This window comes from Vipera ursinii (genome assembly GCF_947247035.1).
Source record: "Vipera ursinii genome assembly, chromosome: 2".
Taxonomy (NCBI): domain Eukaryota; kingdom Metazoa; phylum Chordata; class Lepidosauria; order Squamata; family Viperidae; genus Vipera; species Vipera ursinii.
In genome coordinates, this window is record NC_139513.1 from 239,187,593 (window position 1) to 239,208,768 (window position 21,176).

General features: G+C 40.1%; 1 protein-coding gene across 1 annotated transcript in view; it reads right to left on the reverse strand.

The window, feature by feature from the left end:
• Positions 1–21,176, reverse strand: part of MEGF10 (multiple EGF like domains 10) — a gene marked incomplete at its 3' end in the record, with an annotated part of 118,947 nt that overhangs the window by 12,489 nt on the left and 85,282 nt on the right. Inside the window, exons 13-16 of the mRNA XM_083354528.1 lie at positions 20,625–20,727; positions 12,663–12,809; positions 8,368–8,502; positions 5,497–5,625 (exon numbers count right to left, since the gene is read on the reverse strand). Of these exons, the coding sequence (XP_083210654.1) occupies positions 5,497–5,625; positions 8,368–8,502; positions 12,663–12,809; positions 20,625–20,727 (514 nt within the window). The remainder of the gene's footprint in view (positions 1–5,496; positions 5,626–8,367; positions 8,503–12,662; positions 12,810–20,624; positions 20,728–21,176) is intronic.

The window sequence follows — 21,176 nt, forward strand, 5'->3', positions numbered from 1 at the left end:
TGTTCTCTTAACTAACTTTCCCAATGCCCCAACTATCATATTCCCAGTCCCTCCACCCATTCAGCCCTTTCCATTCATCCATTCCATCCATTCCATCCACCATGCGCAGAACACATATCAAGATAGGTCCAGAAGATTCATTCAGTTGTACTAACCACTGCCCACTTTGAACATGGACCTCTGTCACCGTCTCACTTCTGTCACAAAGATTGTGACATTTCTTCCTGCAAGACAGCCAGGAAGAGGCTGCTTATAAACATAACAGCAGGCGGTTACACAGAGGGCCGTATCAATATCTGGGACCACGCCCCCGCTGTCTTCGAGCGGTGGCATGTTCCGACCCTCCGGTTAGTACCCTTTTGTCCGGAGGTGAGGGGGATCAGGACCCTGAGCTCAGACTGGTGTATTTTAATGCCAGATCTGTTGTGAACAAGGCTCCCCTCGTCCGGGAATTGATCGAGGAGGAACACGCGGATCTGGCATGCATTACGGAGACCTGGTTGGGCCCAGAGGGCGGTGTCCCTCTGGTTGAACTGTGCCCTCCGGGTTTCTGTGTGCTACACCAGGCTCAGGCTCAGGGCAGGGGTGGTGGGGTGGCAGTGGTTATACGGGAGACCTTATGTCCGCGGGAAACCACTGTTGTCCAGATAGGTGGGAGTGAGTCCCTTCTCATGAGATGTGGCCCTCGGGCTCAGTTGGGCCTTTTGCTAACATACCTGGCGCCCAGCTGTGTAGCAATGGCCCTGCCTGAGCTGCTCGACACCCTCTCAGGGTTGACGGTGGAGTTTCCCAGACTTATAGTTCTGGGCAACTTCAACCTGCCTTCCCTGGGAGAGTCGTCAGAGTTAGCTCAGGAGTTCATGGCTTCCATGACGGCAATGAACCTGACCCAAATAATTCAGGGCCCGACTCATGGGGCGGGTCACACTCTTGACCTGATTTTTCTATCTGGTCAATGGTTGGATGATCTGGGAGGGGGCTTGCCAACTATTGTTCTCCTGTCAGGGTCCGATCATTATCTCCTGTGGCTGGTCTTCTGCTGTGCCACCCCCCGCTGCTGGGCTGTGGCGCCTGGGACAGAACAGTTCCAGATGGTGCTTGGGTCCTTACCTAGCTCCCTCACTTACAGCCCGGTCGATGCCTTGGTGGATGCCTGGGAAAGGGCGGCCACCAAGGCACTCGACCGTGTTGTACCCTTGCGACCCCAGACCCAGCACAGATCCTGTTGGGCCCCATGGTTTTCTGTGGAGCTCCTGGAGATGAAGCGTCGGAGACGGGGTCTAGAGAGCGGTTGGAGATCCACCCGGTCTGAATCTGACCGATTGCGACTAAGAGCCTTTAGAAGGTCTTATCTCGCTGCGATGAGGATGGCGAAGTCTAATTACTTCGCTGCCCTCATCGCGTCCACAGATAATCGCCCAGCCGCCCTGTTTAGGGTGACTTGCTCTCTCCTTAATCGGGAGATGAGGGAGGATCCCTTACAGGGACGGGCTGAGGAGTTTAGTCATCATCTGGTGGACAAAATCGCTCAGATCTGGACCGGTTTGGACTCTGACTGGGCAGAGTCAGGCATGGAGGAATCAAGCGGTCTTGAGCATGTTATCTGGACTGAGTTCGATCCTGTTTCCCCCGATGATGTGGACAGGATCATGAGAAGGCTGAGCTCCACCACTTGTTTACTGGACCTGTGCCCCTCCTGGCTGGTTTATGCGGCTTGGGAGGAGACACAAGGCTGGTTCCAGGAAGTAATACCGGCTTCTTTGAAGGAGGGTATCTTCACTGCCACCTTGAAGGAGGCAGTGGTGAGACCCCTCCTAAAGAAGCCTGCCCTGGACCCAGCTGTTTAAAATAACTACCATCCGGTCTCCAACCTCTGCTTTTTGGCGAAGGTTGTTGAGAATGTGGTGGCACATCAGCTTCCTCTGTTCCTGGAGGAAACTGATTATCTTGACCTGTACCAATCGGGTTTCAGGCCCGGGTACAGCACGGAGACGGCATTGGTCGCACTGGTGAATGATCTCTGGTGGGCTCGGGACAGGGGATGTTCCTCTGTCCTAGTCCTTTTAGATCTCTCAGCGGCTTTCGATACCATCGACCATGGTATCCTACTGCGGCATCTCAGGGGGTTGGGAGTGGGAGGCACCGTTTTGCGGTGGTTCTCCTCCTACCTCCTGGGCCGCTCGCAGTCGGTGTTGACGGGAGGGCAGAGGTCCGCCCCGAGATCTCTCGTTTCTGGAGTCCCTCAGGGGTCAGTCCTCTCTCCCCTCCTGTTCAACATCTACATGAAACCACTGGGCAAGCTCATTCGTGGTTTCGGGGTGGGGTATCATCAGTACGCTGATGATAGCCAACATTTTCTTTCCACCCTGAACCAACCCAGTGATGCACTCGACATGATGTCCCATTGCCTGGAGGCGGTCCGGGTTTGGATGGGGAGAAACAGACTTCGTCTCAATCCTGCCAAGACTTAGTGGCTGTGCATACCGGCATCTCGGGTTAACCAGGTTATTCCATCATTAATGATGGGGGGTGAGGTGTTACCCCCCCATCGATAGGACTCACAACTTGGGCGTCCTCTTGGATTCACGGCTCAATTTCGAAGACCATATAGGAGCCGTGACCAGGGGGGCTTTTGCGCAGCTTCGTCTGGTGCACCAGTTGCGGCCCTATCTGGACAGAGATGCCCTACGCACAGTCACCCATGCGCTCATGACCTCCCAGCTAGACTACTGCAACGCTCTCTACATGGGGCTGCCCTTGAGGACCACGCGGAGTCTTCAACTGGTGCAGAATGCAGCCGCGCAAGTTGTTATGGGAGTTTCCCGATACTCCCGTGTAACACCTCTTCTCTGTGAGCTGCATTGGCTTCTGGTTGCCCTCCGGGTGAGATTCAAGGTGCTGGTAATGACCTATAAAGCTCTAAATGGCTTGGGTCCAGATTATCTAAGGGAACACCTGCTGCCGACATCAACTTCCCATCGTCCTGTGCGCTCCCACAGGGAGGGCCTTCTCAGGGTGCCGGTGGTTAAGGAGTGCCGGCGGGTGATCCCCAGGGTGAGGGCATTCTCTGTGGGCGCGCCTGCCCTTTGGAATGAATTACCGATGGAACTTCGGACCGCCCCCGATCTGTGTTCATTTCGCCAGGACCTGAAAACCTGGTTTCTTGATCTATCAGGCCTGGACTGAAGGGGTTTTAGCTTTTAATATTTTTTTAATTGTTGGGCTTAATTAATTTAATCTATTTTAATTTTATACTATTTTTATATTGTATTTTATGTTGCCCTGTAAACCGCCCTGAGTCCTTCGGGAATAGGGCGGTATAAAAAATTTAATTAAATAAATAAATGAACTTTCGTCGGTCTCTACTACCCTTGAATAGCAGCAGCAGCAGCAGCAGCACAGCAAGCAAACACTTCTCCCAAAATTTCCCAACTGTCTTTAAAAGTCTTCCAATTCTATCAACTTCATATACATACACAAGTGAGATAGGTAAGTAACCTATGAACTTTTCTTCTGAGTCTGCGAATTGTTTTTGCTAGTAGAGGACAGCAGAGTGTACATCACTAAATGAGCCTGTAATTGGTGAAAGATACTGCTGGAGGGCAACAGTAGCTCTCCCCCACTTCTCTACTATTTGCCTTAAGTATATGCCTTCTATGCTAGTCTCTTCTGCGCCCACTAACTTTGATAGCCAAGTCCTTTCAGAAAATTTCATCATCAAAAGCACATATCTGACACACATCCCCAAAAAACTCTTCAAGGGAATCTAGTTCTCAAAAACATTGGCCTAACAATATGATGGCAAGTACTGTATACACTGGGGAGTAAATTCTTCTGAAATAACAGTTCTCAGTTTTCCCATCTTTCTAAATTGTTTTCACTTTCAGTCTCTATACCAGGGCTTTTCAACCTTTTCACCCATTGTACCACTTTTAGGATATGGCAATATCTGAGTACCACCAGTCGCCTAGCAAGGTGTCAAAAACTTGATGACCAAAAAAAAAAAAAGGAAAAAAGTGATGAAGTACAGGTAGTTCTCGACTTACAACATTTTGCTTAGTGACTCTTTTAAGTTACAGTGGAATTGAAAAAAGTGCCCCCCAAGGCACAGCAGAGCAAGACACCTGCCTGCCCGCCCGCCCAGCGGCGCTCTTCCTCCTGTCCAAGGTTTTCATTGTTGTGAGCATTTCTGTTGAGGATTGGCAGCGGGGGTGGGGTGGGAGGTGTTTGATTTTTATTCCCTGTCTGCTGGGTGGTTCCAGCAGGTTTTGGTCACTTCACATGATCCTGGGACACTGTGACCAACATAAATATGAATCAGTTGCCAAGCATCTCAATGTAAATCACAAGAACCTGGAGATGCTGCAACATTCCAGCTGATCATCACTTCTTATGGGCTCAGAAGCGCCAGGATCAGCGCCAAGCTCCAGCTGGAGCCTGGCGCTGATCCTGGCGCTTCCGCTGAGCCCTGACAGCCCTGCAGCTCCAGCCATCCCTCACTCAGGCTTGTACGGTGCTGCCATCAGTTCAGCTCATTCCCCTCCCCTTCTACCTCTTTTCTAGGATGGTCACATACCATCTGCCAGGTGCCAATGTACCACAGGTGGTACTCGTACCACTGGTTGAAAAGTCCTGCTCTATACAACTTTTTCTTATCCTACTAGTTCTTACTGTATCTATTTCTCACTTGGGGAGGCAGTCACTTGGAACTGGGCTTCATTTATTTCAAAATGTAGACTGTTTCTCCCTAGCTTTGCTCTCTGCTGACAGTTTCTTTTTGCTGGCCCCTGATGACTCAGTTCTCCTTTTAGCTGTGCCATGCTGTATTTTTACTAAATTAAGTCTTAAATTTTCTCTAGATGAACTGATATGCGCAACGCTCAGTATGCCGTCTTCTTTTTCATTACAGCCCAGACTCCAATACCATCAGCCAATCAGCAGTTCAGTGCTCTCATGGGCAACCATCTTGTCCTCCAGCCATTCTGATTTTTGTCTCAGTTTTAATTATTAGTTAGCCACTGGCCAGTAGGTGGAGAACACACAAAAGTACTTATTTTTCCAGAAAAGAACTTGTATCTTTGAGAAACTTGACTTCTCTCCAAAACACCAGGCATGGGGGAGAAAAACCTCACACTGTTTTAGTATGTTATAGCTGTGCTTGTCTTTATACACTTATCAAGGACGGTTCCATATTTTCCATCCTCTTCTTTTTGCATCTTTCCGTAGGTAAAATACAGTAAAGTTTTTATTTATTTATAGAGCAAATACTTAAGAACAGTTTATATCAGTGGCTACATTGCAAAGTTTGAATTTTTCAAAAATTGGAAAATGCGCATGTCATGTATTTCACGCACTATTAGAAATGGTAATATGTTGAGATAAATTAGCCATGCTGCTTTGATCATTTTATTTGTGCTGAAAATGTTTAATGAACTAAACACTAATGAAATAGGCCCCAAACAGAAACTTCCCAAAGAAGGAAATGCTAGTACTTACGCTGGGAGCAATCGCTACCAATCCAGCCAGGATAACATTGACAAGACTTGTCAATTGGATTACAAGTTCCATTATTTGTGCATGTGCAAACCCCTGCACAGTTCTTTCCAAATCTTCCACTGGGACAAACTATAGAAAAAAGTTACAGAGGTCATGAATACTTATGTTTTTATACTTCTGCCCTGGTGTGCAGTGGTTAGAATGCAGCATTGCAGACTAACTCTGCCCACAGCCTGGAGTTTGATCCTGGCAGGCTCAAGGTTGACTCAGCCTTCCATCCTTCCAAGGTCAGTAAAATGAGGAGCCATATTGTTGGGGACAATATGCTGATTCTGTAAACTGCTTAGAATGGGCTGTAAAGCACTGTGAAGCAGTATGGTATATAAGTCTATGTGCTATTGTTATTGCTATTGCTATTTTTTTAAAAAAAATTAGATACTTTTATATAATAGTCAGATGTCAGAAGCTACCATTTTTTTCTATAATCTTTGTTTTTCCCATCCCATTCTCTGGTTTCCTTCTCTTTATCTTTGCAGACTTCTCACATTCTCTCATTATCCAGACTCAATATTTTGTCTGTTTTCTGTTTATATCTTCTTTCTTTTTTCCCCCCTCTGCTTGTTTCTGTGTGGTATATTCACCATGCCCCTTCTCTTTAGTCCTCATTTATTTTAATCCCATTTATATCCCGCCCTTCTCTGAAGACTCAGGGCGGCTTACAATCTAAAGCACAAATCAATGTGCTTAGCAGTAGCCTTCATTCTATGTATATGCCTGCTTATTAGGGCTTTTGGTTCCCCCCCAAGCAGCATTATTACAAAGTCAGCTTAATTGCCCCCAACAATCTGGGTCCTCATTTTACCTACCTCGGAAGGATGGAAGGCTGAGTCAACCTTGAGCCTGGTGGGATGCGAACCTGCACTAATTGCAGGCAGCTGGTGTTACTTAAGGAGGCATTAGCCCACTGCTCCAACAAGGCTTCATTTAGTACTCAATAGTCTTATTTCATTAAGTAAAAATATCATATATGGAAAACTGTTTCCATGACTTATCTTTTTTGTTAGCACAAGCCGTAACCAAAAAGTAAAAGCGTCTGGGAGCTTTTTTTCTGATTAACAAAGGCATCAGGTTTCATGAGCCGCAGTTCACTCCATCATATGATAGTTGGGAAAGATGCTACCAGATTCCACCTGATTTTTTTTTTTTTTTTTTTGCCACAGGGTGAACCATGATTTTAAAAGAATTCTTACATGTATTTAGATATAAATTTTATATACAGCAAGGAAGATGATGTTTGAAAATGCAGAACCAAATCTGAATTTAATTTTTTGACCATAAATAATAGGTTTATATGTATCATTTACTGCAGACATGTCAAACACAAGGCCCGGGGGCCAGATCCAGTCCACAAAGTGGTTTCATGTGGCCAGCGAAGCCATCCTGGAAACAGTGAGGGAATGGTCACCGCTGCCTTGGCCCTGGCCCAGGCTGGCCAGGAGCCAATGTACAATTTCATGGTGGTCATCTATGCTGAAATGCATTCAGTCTTAGCTCCACAAGGCCATCTGGAAACAGCAGGGGACCAGCCCCTGCCACGTCGGCACTGCCCACTGGGCGCAGACTGGGGAGGTATCACCCTTTGTGAGGAATGAAGAAATGCACCATTGCCTGGAAGTGGCCAGCACATGGCCCTGCCTACTTCAGGCAGGCAGGGGCTGGGCAGCATTGTGCTTCTTTTCAGATATGTGCCACCTAGCTCAGCCTCTCGGCACTGTGAGGAGAGCGCCCCACTGCCTGCCAAAACTGGGCAAGCTGGGGGCTGGGCAGCATTGGGCAGATAACATTGACTCTCACGTTGCTCATGGCATCCCCTCCCCCAGAGCCCCCCAAGCTGGATATGTGAAGTAGGCGAGGGCCATGTGCTGGCCACTTCCAGGCGATGGTGCATTTCTTCATTCCTCACAAAGGAATGCGTTTCTTGCCTGTTTTTCTCCCTTCCTCATCTGAAATATTTTCCCACCCACTCTTGGAAGGAAGGAAAGAAAGAAAGGAAGGAAGGAAGGAAGGAAGGAAGGAAGGAAGGAAGGAAGGAAGGAAGGAAGAAAGGAAGGGAGGGGGAAGGGCAGGGTCTGAGGGAAGCCCTACCTTAGTCCTTCCCTAATGTCCTTTCACCATCCCCTTGCCACCTCCTCCTGGCCTATCCTGGGGTTCTCCCATCCTATTGCTAAGAAAGCTTTGGATACAAAGGCAGATCTCCTCACATGGAGAGGCAGTGGGCCTCCCTCTTGACTTTGCCCTCATACCCATCATGAGCAACCTGGCTAAGGAGAGCAAGCACAGCAGCAGCCTTGAGGAGGAGGTAAGTGCAGCTGGGCACCCCTTTGGGGAAGTGGGGCTGGGCTTAGTGCCGTGGGTGCTTGAGGGCTGGGCTGGGCATTTGACCTCCGTGCCACCATCCAGCCCCCCCCCCCTGCATGGCCTGAGAGGAACAGTGAGGCTCCTCCAGTAGACCATGCCTTGGCACTTGTCCCGGTCCCATTTCCTTCTGCCAGAGACCCTCAGATCTGTCCCATTCCTGCCCAGGCCCCCATAGGTACCTTGGAGGCGAATGATGTAGAGCTGGCCATGCCCACCCAGTAGGCCACATGCACTCCAGCCATGCCCACCCTGGCCATACCCACCCGGCCCCCCGAGGGCAACCGCAATGCTGATGCAGCCCTCAATGAAATTGAGTTTGACACCCCTGATTTACTGGATGAGGCTATGCTGCTCAGTATAGCAACTGGTACAACGATTTACATAAGCCTAGCAAATAAATGTGTTATGAGGACAAAACTGCTAATAGTTGTTGGCATTATTTGATGATCCTACCTTCATTACAAAGAGCTCCAGTAAAACCAGGTAAGCAGTCACAAAATCCTGTCACATGATGGCATGGGCCGCTGCTGTGAACACACTGGGGGCATGCCTGGTTACAGCGATGACCATAAAATCCAGGTGAACAAACTGAAAGAAGAGAGATGCTATCATATTCACCTTCCACATATATTATCTGATATAAAAGAATTGAGCTGGATTCATTTGGAGAGATTTGAAAATACCAGAGAAGTTCTAATTTATGCAGATTTCTTTCATACAGTTTCAGATATTAAATTTTCTTCAAATCAAGCTGGTCTCCTCATCCAGTTGAGTCACCACTGACATTATGGACATACATTTTGTTTCCTTGGCAACATATACTATTGCTTCCTTCAGGATTTATTTTCAACTTCCAGTGTTTTTCTTTCAAAATAATAACTACTTGAAATTTAAAGACAGCTTGATACACAATGAATTTTACCTAAAATTGCTATTATTTTATTATAGAGTCACTATATATAAAATTATTCTGCTCATAATTAAACTTTTTCTTATCATAATTGTCAACAGTATAATTGTTTTTTCTCTGACTAGATCAGACTAAAATCACTACAATTGTGCAGTTTAAATTTTTTTCAGTACAAGAGCAAGTACAGACAGCTGCAAACTGCTGTTTGTTTGTATTCCATTCATGACTTAAAGAAAAAAATCCTATTAACTCTTATGCCAAAACACCAGTTCTTTTTCAGAGAACTATATATCCCCATTTGGACTGACTGAGGAAGAGAAAAAATGTTGGGTAGAATTTATTTCTTTATAACTCTAACATTCTGGCATTCCTTTCAGGACCAATCAATATATTAATAAATGTTTCAAGTTATTAAACAGCAATTAACATTTACAAGGCTAATTTTTGCCTTTACATTTTTAGAATTGTGTAGAAGTCAATCAGTCTGACATGTTTGAAACAGGTTCCTTAAGAAGGAAAAACAAAGCATTCCAGTCACATCAATTTTTCGGTAAAAAAATGCCACATCCATAATTTCTTCTTTCTCTCTTCATGCAAGTTAGGTAAAGTTGTATAAACATTGTTAGTGCAGCTATCCTTTTAAATGTGATATTGTCCTGAACATACTAAGAAGTTACCCTGTTTTATAATAAAGAGAATCTCCAGGCTATGTCTATGTTATAATGCCATTATTTCATTTAATTTACAATGTTTCAGCATTAATTGAATAGTCTTACAAACTATTCATCAAGGATGGCTCCTAAGTAGCTTCAGTTCAATTCAATGAGGTTGATGTGGGAGTAAATCTGATGGATTAAATATCCCATAGATAAAGACATCAACCACTCAGATTGTGTTAATTAAGATGTACCAGTTTCTATAGCTTAGACTACTACATAAATTCTCATGTCATGAGTCAAATTCCAATTTATAATAACTAACATAAAATGCTTAGAAGAATTAAAATGATAATAAAATAAAGTCATATTTTCCCAGCATTCAGAGCGTGGATATAAGTATCCTCTTGCAATGTATGATAGTATGATAATGTAAAGGTATGATAGATCACAGAAAATGTCCATTCTTTGGTAAGGTTTTATGGATACTTTCAGAAAGAGTTTATGAATAAAAGAAGCACAGTTGGGGATAAATGTAAGTTGGGGGGAGAGTGCATAGAGACAGGAGAATTAGAGCAGAGAACAGTAACAGAGTGGGAAGTAGATAATGAAATGTAAATCAATACAACATATTATATTACATATATAATATAATATATATTACATTAATACAACAATGCAATTATATTAAGAAATAAAATAGGGTTTGACCCCTACACCATACAAGTAGGTCATTTATTGCCATTATTTTGTTTCATCTGGTTTTACTTAATCAATACCCTCTTCCCTTTCCATTACTGAGATTCTTTTAAGTATATAATTATTACTTTCTCTACTTTATATTTTTATCATATGTTTAAATAATAGTCTCTGAACCTTTTCTTTCAATTTGTTTTTAATAAGTCAAAAAATCAATTATAAATGTAGGCCATCAATAGGGAAAGAAGAACTTTCTCTTATTTACTTCTTCTGAGTGGATTCTTATTTATTTATTTATTTATTACATGCTTTATCTATATTATTTATCAAATGTATATTTAGTATTATTTTTTCAAAAATAAATCAAGTTTTTTTTACTGGCTTTACAACTAAAATAGAAGTAGCAGGATTCAATCTGAGTCAGTCACCTGGACCAAAAGTTTATTCTTCTAATCTTTGGGCTCATGCTGGAGCCATCCTCAGGGAACTTCTCTCTGTCCAGAATGTTTGCAGTGGGCTGTTCTACATGCTGTATTTATATGGTGCTTGGTTGTGTGTGGCTTCCAGTTGTTAATTAGGTGTTGATGGCTGGCTATTAATTTGTTAACTGTTGTTTCCTTGTGCTGCCACACCCTCAGCTTCTATGCACCTGGTAGGTTGGTGATAAATCAGCACCAAAACTCATTGGTAGTTTCACACTGCAATGAACTAGTACATGCATTCAGTTTCACAGCTACCTACAATTGTTAGCCAGGCAGGGACAAAAATAGTAAGAAAAATGATTAAAGCCTGGGAAACAGGCCCCTTGTCGCTCAATAGGACTGCTGATTTACCACCAATCTTTGAATTGGCCAAGTGGTTTAGAAGCTCTCTGTATCAATGCAAGTGCAAAACACTAAAGCCCTGATGGCGTAGTGATTAGAATGCAGTATTGCATACTAATTCTGCCCACAGTCTGGAGTTTGATCCTGACTAGGCTCAAGGCTGACTCAGCAAACCATCTTTCCAAGTCAGTAAAATAAGGACCTAGATTGTTGGGGACAATATGCTGACATTGTAAACTGCTCAGAGAGTTTGTAAAGCAAGGATCCCCAACCCTCAGGCCACAGACCATCACCAGTCCACAACCACCAGGAATTGGACCATGCAAATGGAAAAAAAAAAACCATCCACAAGTTTGGGATCCAGGCAGCATGTGAAACCATGTCCCACCGAACCACAGAAAAATTGTCCTCCATGAAACTGGTCCCTAATGCCGAAAAGGTTGGAGGCTGCTGGTGTAAAGCAGGGCTTTTCAACCTTTTCACCCATTGTACCACTTTTAGGATATGGCAACATCTGAGTACCACCAGTCGCCTAGCAAGGTGTCAAAAACTTGATGACCCCCCCAAAAAAGAAAAAAAAGTGATGAAGTACAGGTAGTCCTCGACTTACAACAGCTCACTTAGTGACTGTTCAAAGTTACAATGAAAAAAGTGCCCCCCAAGCCACAGCCAAGCAAGACACCTGCCTGCCTGCCCAGTGGTGCTCTTCCTCCTGTCCGAGGTTTTCATTGTTGTGAGCATTTCTGTTTAGGATTGGCAGCGAGGGTGGGGTGGGGGGTTGGTTTTTATTCCTGCTCCCCATCTGCTGGGTGGTTGCAGCAGGTTGGGGGTTGGTTTTTATTTCCGCTCCCCGTCTGCTGGGTGGTTGCAGCAGGTTTTGGTCACTTCACATGACCCCGGGACACTGTGACCGTCATAAATATGAATCAGTTGCCAAGCATCTGAATGTAAATCACAAGACCCTGGAGATGCTGCAACATTCCAGCTGATCGTCAATTCTTATGGGCTCAGAAGCGCCAGGATCAGCGCCAACCTCCAGCAAAAGTGCCGGGATCAGCACCAAGCTTCAGCTGGAGCCTGGCGCTGATCCTGGCGCTTCCACTGAGCCCTGACAGCCCCGAAGAAGTGCTGATCCTGGCACTTCCGCTGAGCCCTGACAGCCTTGCAGCTCCAGTCGTCTCTTGCTCAGGCTTCTGTAGTGCTGCCACTGGTTCAGCTCATTCCCCTCCCCCACTACCACTTTTCTAGGATGGTTGCATACCACCTGCCAGGTGCCAATGTAGCACAGGTGGTACCCATAACACTGGTTGAAAAGCCCTGATGTAAAGCACTATGAAGTGGTATATAAGTCTAAGTGATACTGCTATTGCTAATGCAAATAGCTACAAGAATATGCAATTTACCGGGGTGTAAATAGCTAGTAATTGTTATAAATACCCAGAATGGAGCTACCAAATAAAATATATTTTCCCATCAGCTTTCCTATGGGTATTGGACCATTCTGAATAATTTATCCAATTTAACAAGAGGCAATTATGCACTTGCTCCAGAGATATATCAGATTACTAACTCAGCATATCATTTTGTAATAATATTTTTCTATGATAAAATAGTTTGTTTATATGTTAGTATTATAATCATAATAAACAAGAAACTTACTTCTTTGACAAGTAGCACCTCTGTAACCAGGTGCACACTCACAGATTCCTTCATCTGGAGAACATGATGCTCCATTTTTACAGTAACAGGACAATGAACAGTTTGGACCCCAATGTCCTTCCGCACATACACTGTCACAATGTATACCTGCAAACAATTAATATGTACAGTTATCAGTAACAATACTAGGACATCAACAAAACTACCAGAAATAAAATAGTGAATGAATCATAATATAAGCCTGGAGTTTCAGCATGATTTCCATAGGCTTCTATATACCTGCTAACAGATCAAGAGATATGTTAGACTCTATGCCCCATGTCACTATTCCTTTCTATCTGAGAGGAAGCTAGCAAATTGCAAAGCAAAATTAGCTCAAGTACATATTTCCAAGAATACTTCTGGGCTATGCATATAGAGGAATTCTTAGAAAATAAAAGTGACAGTCATCTATTTAGAGGCACACAAAGATAAATTAAAATAATGCTTATCTGACCAAAAAGGAGCATTGATGTAGAGATATTTATTTATCTAATTATTTACTATATGTGCAGCCACAGCAAGTAACTTTTGAGTCCCTGTGATTAAACAAAAGCTTCTTATTAAAGGAAGGACCAAATGAGCTCAAAGTAGGGAGAAAAGGGGAGAATTGCTATAAGAAATAGGAAATCAAAATCATTGGGTGACCTAAATAGATATTGCTGTGCTATTCAGTTGATGCCAATGATGGAATCAATTGGGTTTCAGATCAAGACCAACTTATTTTCAAAAGTAGTTGAAATTGCAATTTATGAATAAGTTGCCTTAAAGTATTATATAATTGTAATATATAGTAAATATATTATCTTTTGAATAGCTTAAATATCCCAGTTTAATCTATTAGAAGGGCAAAGATTAAATAATTTTAAATGTTATTTGTTTATTTAAAAATATATACATTGGGTACACAAAAAACCTAAACAAATAAAAGTTCATTTGATTGCACAAAACAAGTCAATGGAACTATAGTCTCTTTCCTTACAGTTAATAAGTTCATAGCATCATTTGATATGCTTTGGAAAACACCTTTTTCCCTTTTAAAAATCATATACCGTATATTATGTCTGGAGTTATCTTGCTATCTTACTAATTTACATCTGTACTTGAAAGGTATTAAAATAGATATTCATATTTTTCTGTTCTTTTTCCTTTTCATTTTAATAAAGTAGAGTAAAACTAAGAAAAAATATCCTTACAGTAATCCATATATTAACTCTTATGGGGGTTGGGAACAGAATCCTATTTGGAAAATATCTTTCTTGGTTAGAATAAAGGCGAATGTAGGTTAAAGCTATTATGACCCAGGTCTTTTTATCCAATCTGCTAGAGAAATAATGACAAAACTAACTGTAGTGGAAAATGCATCACATTGAAATTTGACAAGAACTCAGAAACTAATTTTATACAGGATACTGAACAAATATAAAGGGGCTATTTTTCCTGATTGTATGAAGATTTGAATGGATTTTGAATTGACCATCAAGACATAAAAGTAGTTGTACCATCAACCTCTTGCAAGCTGATTCTTGTCTAGATATCTCAGCTTTCTGAATCAAGTCACAAAGTAACTTATTTCTTAATAGCTTAGAACAGATATTTTATAATGGAATTTTAAATTCAGCCACCTATTTTTGCAAATAAATCAAATTCCTACACTAGGTGTCTTAGATCCACTGAAAGGTTGCACATCACACCTTTATAAATTTGACTCTGCTGGTACAGTTTAAAATATTAAGCTTGGATGTAGAAATGAATGTACATAAGTTTGAAATAAGCAATTTAAGAGAATATTTTGCTATTTTTTTTTACCAAACAAGGACAAAGAAAAAAAATTATTTCAGAGATTGTTTTGTTTTATGTTTTAATTTAATATAATATATTTCATCCAACGTAAAAATTCTTTTATTTCCCATCTTCCAAAATAAAGCACTATAAAACATAACAAAATTTATTTTTGAGTAGACATGTAGAACTTTGTTAATAAATTAAATAATTTATTTTTTGGTTAATGCATAATATGATATGAATACATTATAAATGCATTATTTATTAGTTCCACAATCTATGGAAATAGAGAAATTAAACTGAAATAGCATTTATGATTACTGTTGTTTACAATCCCAAATTAATGTTTAGCAAAATGAATATCAATTATAGATAGCTTTAAATTTGTGTGTTCTTTTTTCTCCTTCTGTGGCCCAACAGTGAGGAGGAGACTGAGAACCTTTATTTTTATTTTGCATGAAACCTAAACTGTGGTTAATATTAACAATGAGTTATTTTAAAACAAATCAGCTTGTTTTTAATTTGATTTTTTAAAAATAAAAATCTTACATGGCTAGAAGTCACAAGGTTGCATAAATGGATGCAAAAACTTCTCTGATCATTCTTACAATTCAGAAGTAGAGAAGAAACTCACAGCAATCTTGCACGCTAAACTATATTTAGTATGACTATATATCTGACTGGTGTATTATTTTTGTACACATGCAGAGAAATTATTTCCCTGATGAATTGTGTTCTTACATATGTCTTTATTAAATACATGTATTTAACTAAACACTGCTAAAAGAATTAGGAACACATCAGGAAAATGAACATATTTGTACACATTGTTGTTTTGAAGGCCACATGTTAGCAAGCAGCTCTACCTTAATGTTCAGATATTTCAGCCCTTAGATGACTGCAGGAGTACTCGGATTAGAAAGCTTTTACACTAAAAATTACACAGATGCCTTCTTTTTGTATAAACCTTGAATATTTAAAATGCATTTTCTGAAACAAAAGAATTATTAGCAAATAAGTCCATTAATTTTGTTCCTGAGGAACAGATCGGTCAGGAAATGTTTTGCCAGGAGAATGGACAAAGGCCTCTTTTATGGCTTTGCAAGTTGCTAGGCAATAGCAAAATGGTCATTATAAACTTCAGCTAAGCAGCTCTGAAGAAATCCTCAAACTCTGAGAACTATGCCAAGAGCTTCACTTTTAAATTAGCATTCCTGTAGCACATACAATGGTGTGAATGAAGGGAATGATTACTTGGATGATATTTTTTTTAAAATTCCATTTATATCCCGCCCTTCTCCGAAGACTCAGGGCGGCTTACAAGCTTAGCAGTAATACTTCTTTGACAAGTAGCAGATATTATCTGTTCTGCTATAAAATTTGTAGTCTACATGTAGTCTATATAAAAAAAACTTTTTTATATATATTAGCAGTAATACTACTGTGGAACACTGCGGTAACTTTGCCATGTGGAAAACCTAATCTCTGTAATGTGTTGTTGGGATATAGTAAATGATCCATGCTGACAGCTGCTGGACTGCATATTAAATGATATTTTATATATTTGCTCACGTTTCAAAGGTACAAACAAGTCAAAGGAAGGCCCTCTTCACAAGCAGTAAATACTGTGATTGTGCAATACTTTGGATTTAAAGGTAAAAAATGCTTTGGGGAGTGCAGGATTGCAAATGTGGCATCTGTATACATTTCCTTGAACCAAACATATTCTTTTCCAGGACTACAAGGAAGAGCCTACATTAAGAAAAATAGACAAATATCTCTTTTTCTAAATGCAAACTGTGGAAATAATTGCTGTGTCAAAAGTAGAAATTTTTAAATTAGAAAAAAGAAAACCTGTGCTATATTGAGTTTGATAGCTTAACCCATCCCTACCCAAGATTGTTGATCCCAGCAAATAAAAAAAATAGAGACTAGGATTAGGGCTATTACATCGAAATGTTGAAACTTCCATCATGTCATATTTATCTATACTATATTATAATTAGATTTTGATTGTACTTTTGGCAAAACTCTTAGCAGGGAATGCTGCATGTAGCATGGGTATCACTAAGGTAGAAAACCTAGCTATTAACTTAGCTATAACACTAGAAGAATTGTGTAAATGTCTTGATTGAACAAAGCCATGATCAGTGATAGAAGTCAATATCTATGATCTGTTCTTATTGTGATAGAAGACTATTGAATGGAATGTAAGAAGAATAAATAATAAAAATCATGAATTCATTAATGAAATGAAATAAAAAATAACTATGTTGTGGGTCTGTGAAAGTAAGAAAAAGGCAAAGGATATTATAAGCTAATACTGTATAGTGGAATTAAGGAATACATACAGAGAAATAAAGGTGTAGATTAAATCATTAATGGAAGCAAATAATATATAACAGAAAATATGAAATTATGTTGTTCAGTATTGTTTCATATGCATATGAAAGTTAAGAATCCATAGCTCATTATAATTACATGTGCCCTGTTGAATGATGATAATATAAGTATCAGAGATGAGCTTTGGGAAAATTGTCCAACATTCTGAATGAATATTATTTGAGGGAATATGATTCTGCTAAGTGAAAGGAATAGATTGATAGGAACAAGAAGAGAGTGAGCAAAAAAAAGTGATAGGGCCTTAAGAAGACCCAAGAATAAATGAGAATGCTGTTCAGTGAGTAGCTTCTTAGAAAAATGTCAGTTTGCTTCATTTACCATGGTTTACATTTATAGGGACGCGGTGGCTCAGTGGGTTAGGACGCTGAGGTCGATCAGAAGGTCGGCAGTTTGGTGGGTCGAATCCCAAGTGCCGCATAACAGAGTGAGCACCTGTTACTCGTCCCAGCTTCTGCCAAAATAGCAGTTCGAAAGCACGTAAAAATGCAAGTAGAAAAATAGGGACCACTACGGTGGGAAGGTAACAGCGTTCTGTGCACCTTTGGTGTCTAGTCATGCCGGCCACATGACCATGGAGACGTCCTTGGACAAGCGCTGGCTCTTCGGCTTTGAAACGGAGATGAGCACCGGCCCCTAGAGTCGGAAACGACTAGCATGCATGTGTGGGGGAACCTTTACCTTTACATTTACATTTATAGATGAGAAAATGAATGTAAATCTAAAAGCATATTCAATTTGATTGTTTTTGATGAAAAATTGAGAATTACTGAAAAATATATGAGTGATAAATGTCTGAATGTGGAACACACCATATTGTGATAGTGTCAAGAGAGGATATTTGGAAGTGAACATGAAATAAAAGGAAAGACAAAAGAAAGCAGTATAAAAGTAAAACAGGAGTCACAGTATGCAGAGGTATTAGAAGATACAGTAGAGAAATTTCCCAACAGTATTAATAAAAAATGAGCATACAGAAAGAAGATATGGAAGCTTCTCCAATGTGAAATATATCATTGAGTGAAGTTACAGTAATGAGAAGTATGAAAAATATTTCTAGGTTTAGTGAACGGTGAAGTGAAAGAGACTATGGCTGAGCAATAGTACATAAAAGAGAATGATGGAATTAAAATACCGGTAAGTAAAAGTTATAGTATACAGATAAATATTTGCAAAGAGTGTGATTATTTTGATTAAGAAACACTTAAAATGAAAAGAAACAAGAAAAAAATGGTTTTGGTTTAAATAAAAATCTGTTCCAGAAATGGATGAAGAAGGCTAAATAGACAGTCTTTAGCAGAATGAATGAAAGAAACTAAAAGAAAACACAGTGGGATTAAACTGAAGAGACAAAAGGTTGCAAAGTAGTATTTCAGAGATTTAAAAGGAAATGGTAATAATATCTTGAATATCAGAATTGAAAGAAATACTATAAATGTTAGTGTCCAAGAAAAAAGTGAATGAAAAGAAAGTCATCCACTCTGTGATTAGTTTGAATAATAATAAGTTTGTAGGTAGTATAACTTAACATGTTAATGAAGACTGCATCTGACAATTATAAGAATGCTTTCATTGTTCTGTATACCAAAATATAGCTAGCAAGAATAAATTAAAAGTCTAGTGAGGAATTAATTTTAAATTTGTTAATTTACTGCAAGTGTCTGCTAAAAATTGGTTTGGTTCAAATACTTCTAATCAAAAAGGAACAAGAATTGACAATCAGCCAATTGTAATACAGCGTGTGTTTTAAATGCTTGTTGATTTTTTTTTAATCTTAGAACTGCATTCCATATTTAAAGAAGTTTGTAATCCAAAGGATAGATCCAAATTTCTCATTATTGTGAAAAAAGTGGAATCAAGTTCATTTTGCTTAGTGAGAGAGACTGAATAAAATCTGAAATATAGCTGTCATGGATAACAAGTATTACAAATCCTTACATTTTGGCCTACTACTGGATTATCAGATTGTATTATGATAAATGCAAAAAATCCTACTAAGACATCTTTATACATTTTTTATGCTCTGCTATCTTTAGTTACGAACAGTTGGTTTTACTGTGTTTTTATTTTATTTCTTAAATACAGTATATGTTCTAAGTAGATAAATACAATTTCAGCCTACCTACATTGAAATATTAAAAAAAGAAACATGTCAGCAATATCAAGATATATAATATGATACAAACAAGATAGCTTTGCTGGTACTTTCAAAAGCACTCTTGCCCAAAGACAAATAGCACTATAGTCAAACATAACACATATTCTGGCATGTGTGAATGTGAGCTATGAAAGATGAAGATAGGCTTTAAAATAGCCATATTCAGATTTCTCATTTTGTATGATATTTAGAATACAGTAAGAAGATTTTTATTAAATTAGAAAAAAAACTTCTTTCGTGTGAACAAAATAATGAAATGCTGCATTAATTAAGAGACCAATAAATAAAAATAGAGTGGTGCAATTTTAGTAACATGGTATACTATGAAACTTAAAAATTTAGAGTAAACAAATTTAGGACAGATCTAAGAATCGCAATTTGGAAACAGCCCTATCAAAATGGCTATAATATAACATTTGACCATATGAGACTACTATGGTTTTTTTAGAGAGTGGCTGATTAATCTGAATTTTTTCTGATCAAATTGCCATACCTTTCTACAGTAGTTTGACAGTTACCAGAGGCATAACCCCCAGAATACAATAGAACAGAGGCTGGAGAATGCAATGACATCTTTAATTAGAATTTCCAGGTTGTATTAAGATGGATGTCCTCGAAACACAAATAATACCCTTACCAGTCAATGAAGATTCTCAGTCATCCAGGTAGAATTATCTGAAAGCTGAATCATAGCAACTGGACTTATGTTTTATTGGTTTGAGATATTTCACTGCCCATCCAAACAGTTTCTACAGTCTAAACAAGTTGGTTAGGGGAATCTGAGTTGGCAGACAGTCATTAGAATGTGCCAACTCCTAAAATTCTTAGGGATGTTGCCACACCAACCTCAGGGCTTCTTCCCCAAAGTGCATGGCAATATGTTGATGAAGATTCTCAATCAAACAGGTAGCCCTGTCTGAAAATTGAGTCATGGCTACTGGACTTATTTTTTGTTGGTTTGAGATGTTGGCTAGCGAAATGTCTCAAACCAACAAAAAATAAGTTCAGTTGCCACAACTCAACTTTCAGAGAATGCCCTATGAGTGTATTTTTAATATTTTGGATTCTTACCAGAATGGAAGCAATGAAATTTCAAAACTCCAGCCAGTGCAGAATGCAATAGCCTCTCTATTAATATATATGCTCTTGTGTCTTCTGTTCAGAAACATATGAAGTAATTTACAGCATTTTGTATATTCCTTTTAAATACAGTATTACATTGTTGCAAAGACAATACCTTTTGTCTAGGACTAATGGAGAAAATCTAGATTTTGAAAGCTAGGAATTGAAAGCAACTTGATGGCACAATATCAGTCAATCAGATTCTGTCATGATAGGTTAAAGGCCTACAATTACTTAGATAAAATCATTCCATTCCAGATGTTAATTTTCTGAGAAAGGCTTACTTTATGCAATTAATCTGAATTGCACCACATATATTTGGATTCATTGTGATTAACATAGAATCTATTCTAAATGTTTCATATATTGATCAAAATGATACTAATGTACACAAGGGTGGCTAAGTCGAATCAAAATTTGGATGGCACTGTCCTATTGTTACAACAATTTCAAATTACCTGACCATCCTGGGAGGCAACGGCAATAACCTGTTACTGGATGACATCCATCTGCATGACTGCAGTCACAGCGCTCTGAACAGTCCAGGCCATACATGCCATCCTGAAATGATGTTAAATTTATTTTAGTGCAGTTAACATGCAAGCCTTATATAATTGATATAATAAGAGATTTGATTTGTGAATGAAACATATTCCTTCCTTCCTTCATAAAGACCGGGATGCCCTGCGTACAGTCACTCATGCGCTCGTGACCTCTCGGATAGACTACTGCAGTGCTCTCTACATGGGGCTGCCCTTGAGGACCACTCGGAGGCTTCAACTGGTGCAGAATGCGGCCACGCAAGTTGTGATGGGGGTTTCCCGATACTCCCATGTAACACCTCTCCTCCGTGAGCTGCATTGGCTTCCAGTTGCCCTCCAGGTGAGATTCAAGGAGCTGGTGATGACCTATAAAGCCCTAAATGGCATGGGTCCGGACTACCTACGGGAGCACCTGCTGCCAGCGTCAACTTCCCTTCGTCCTGTGCGCTCCCACAGAGAGGGCCTCCT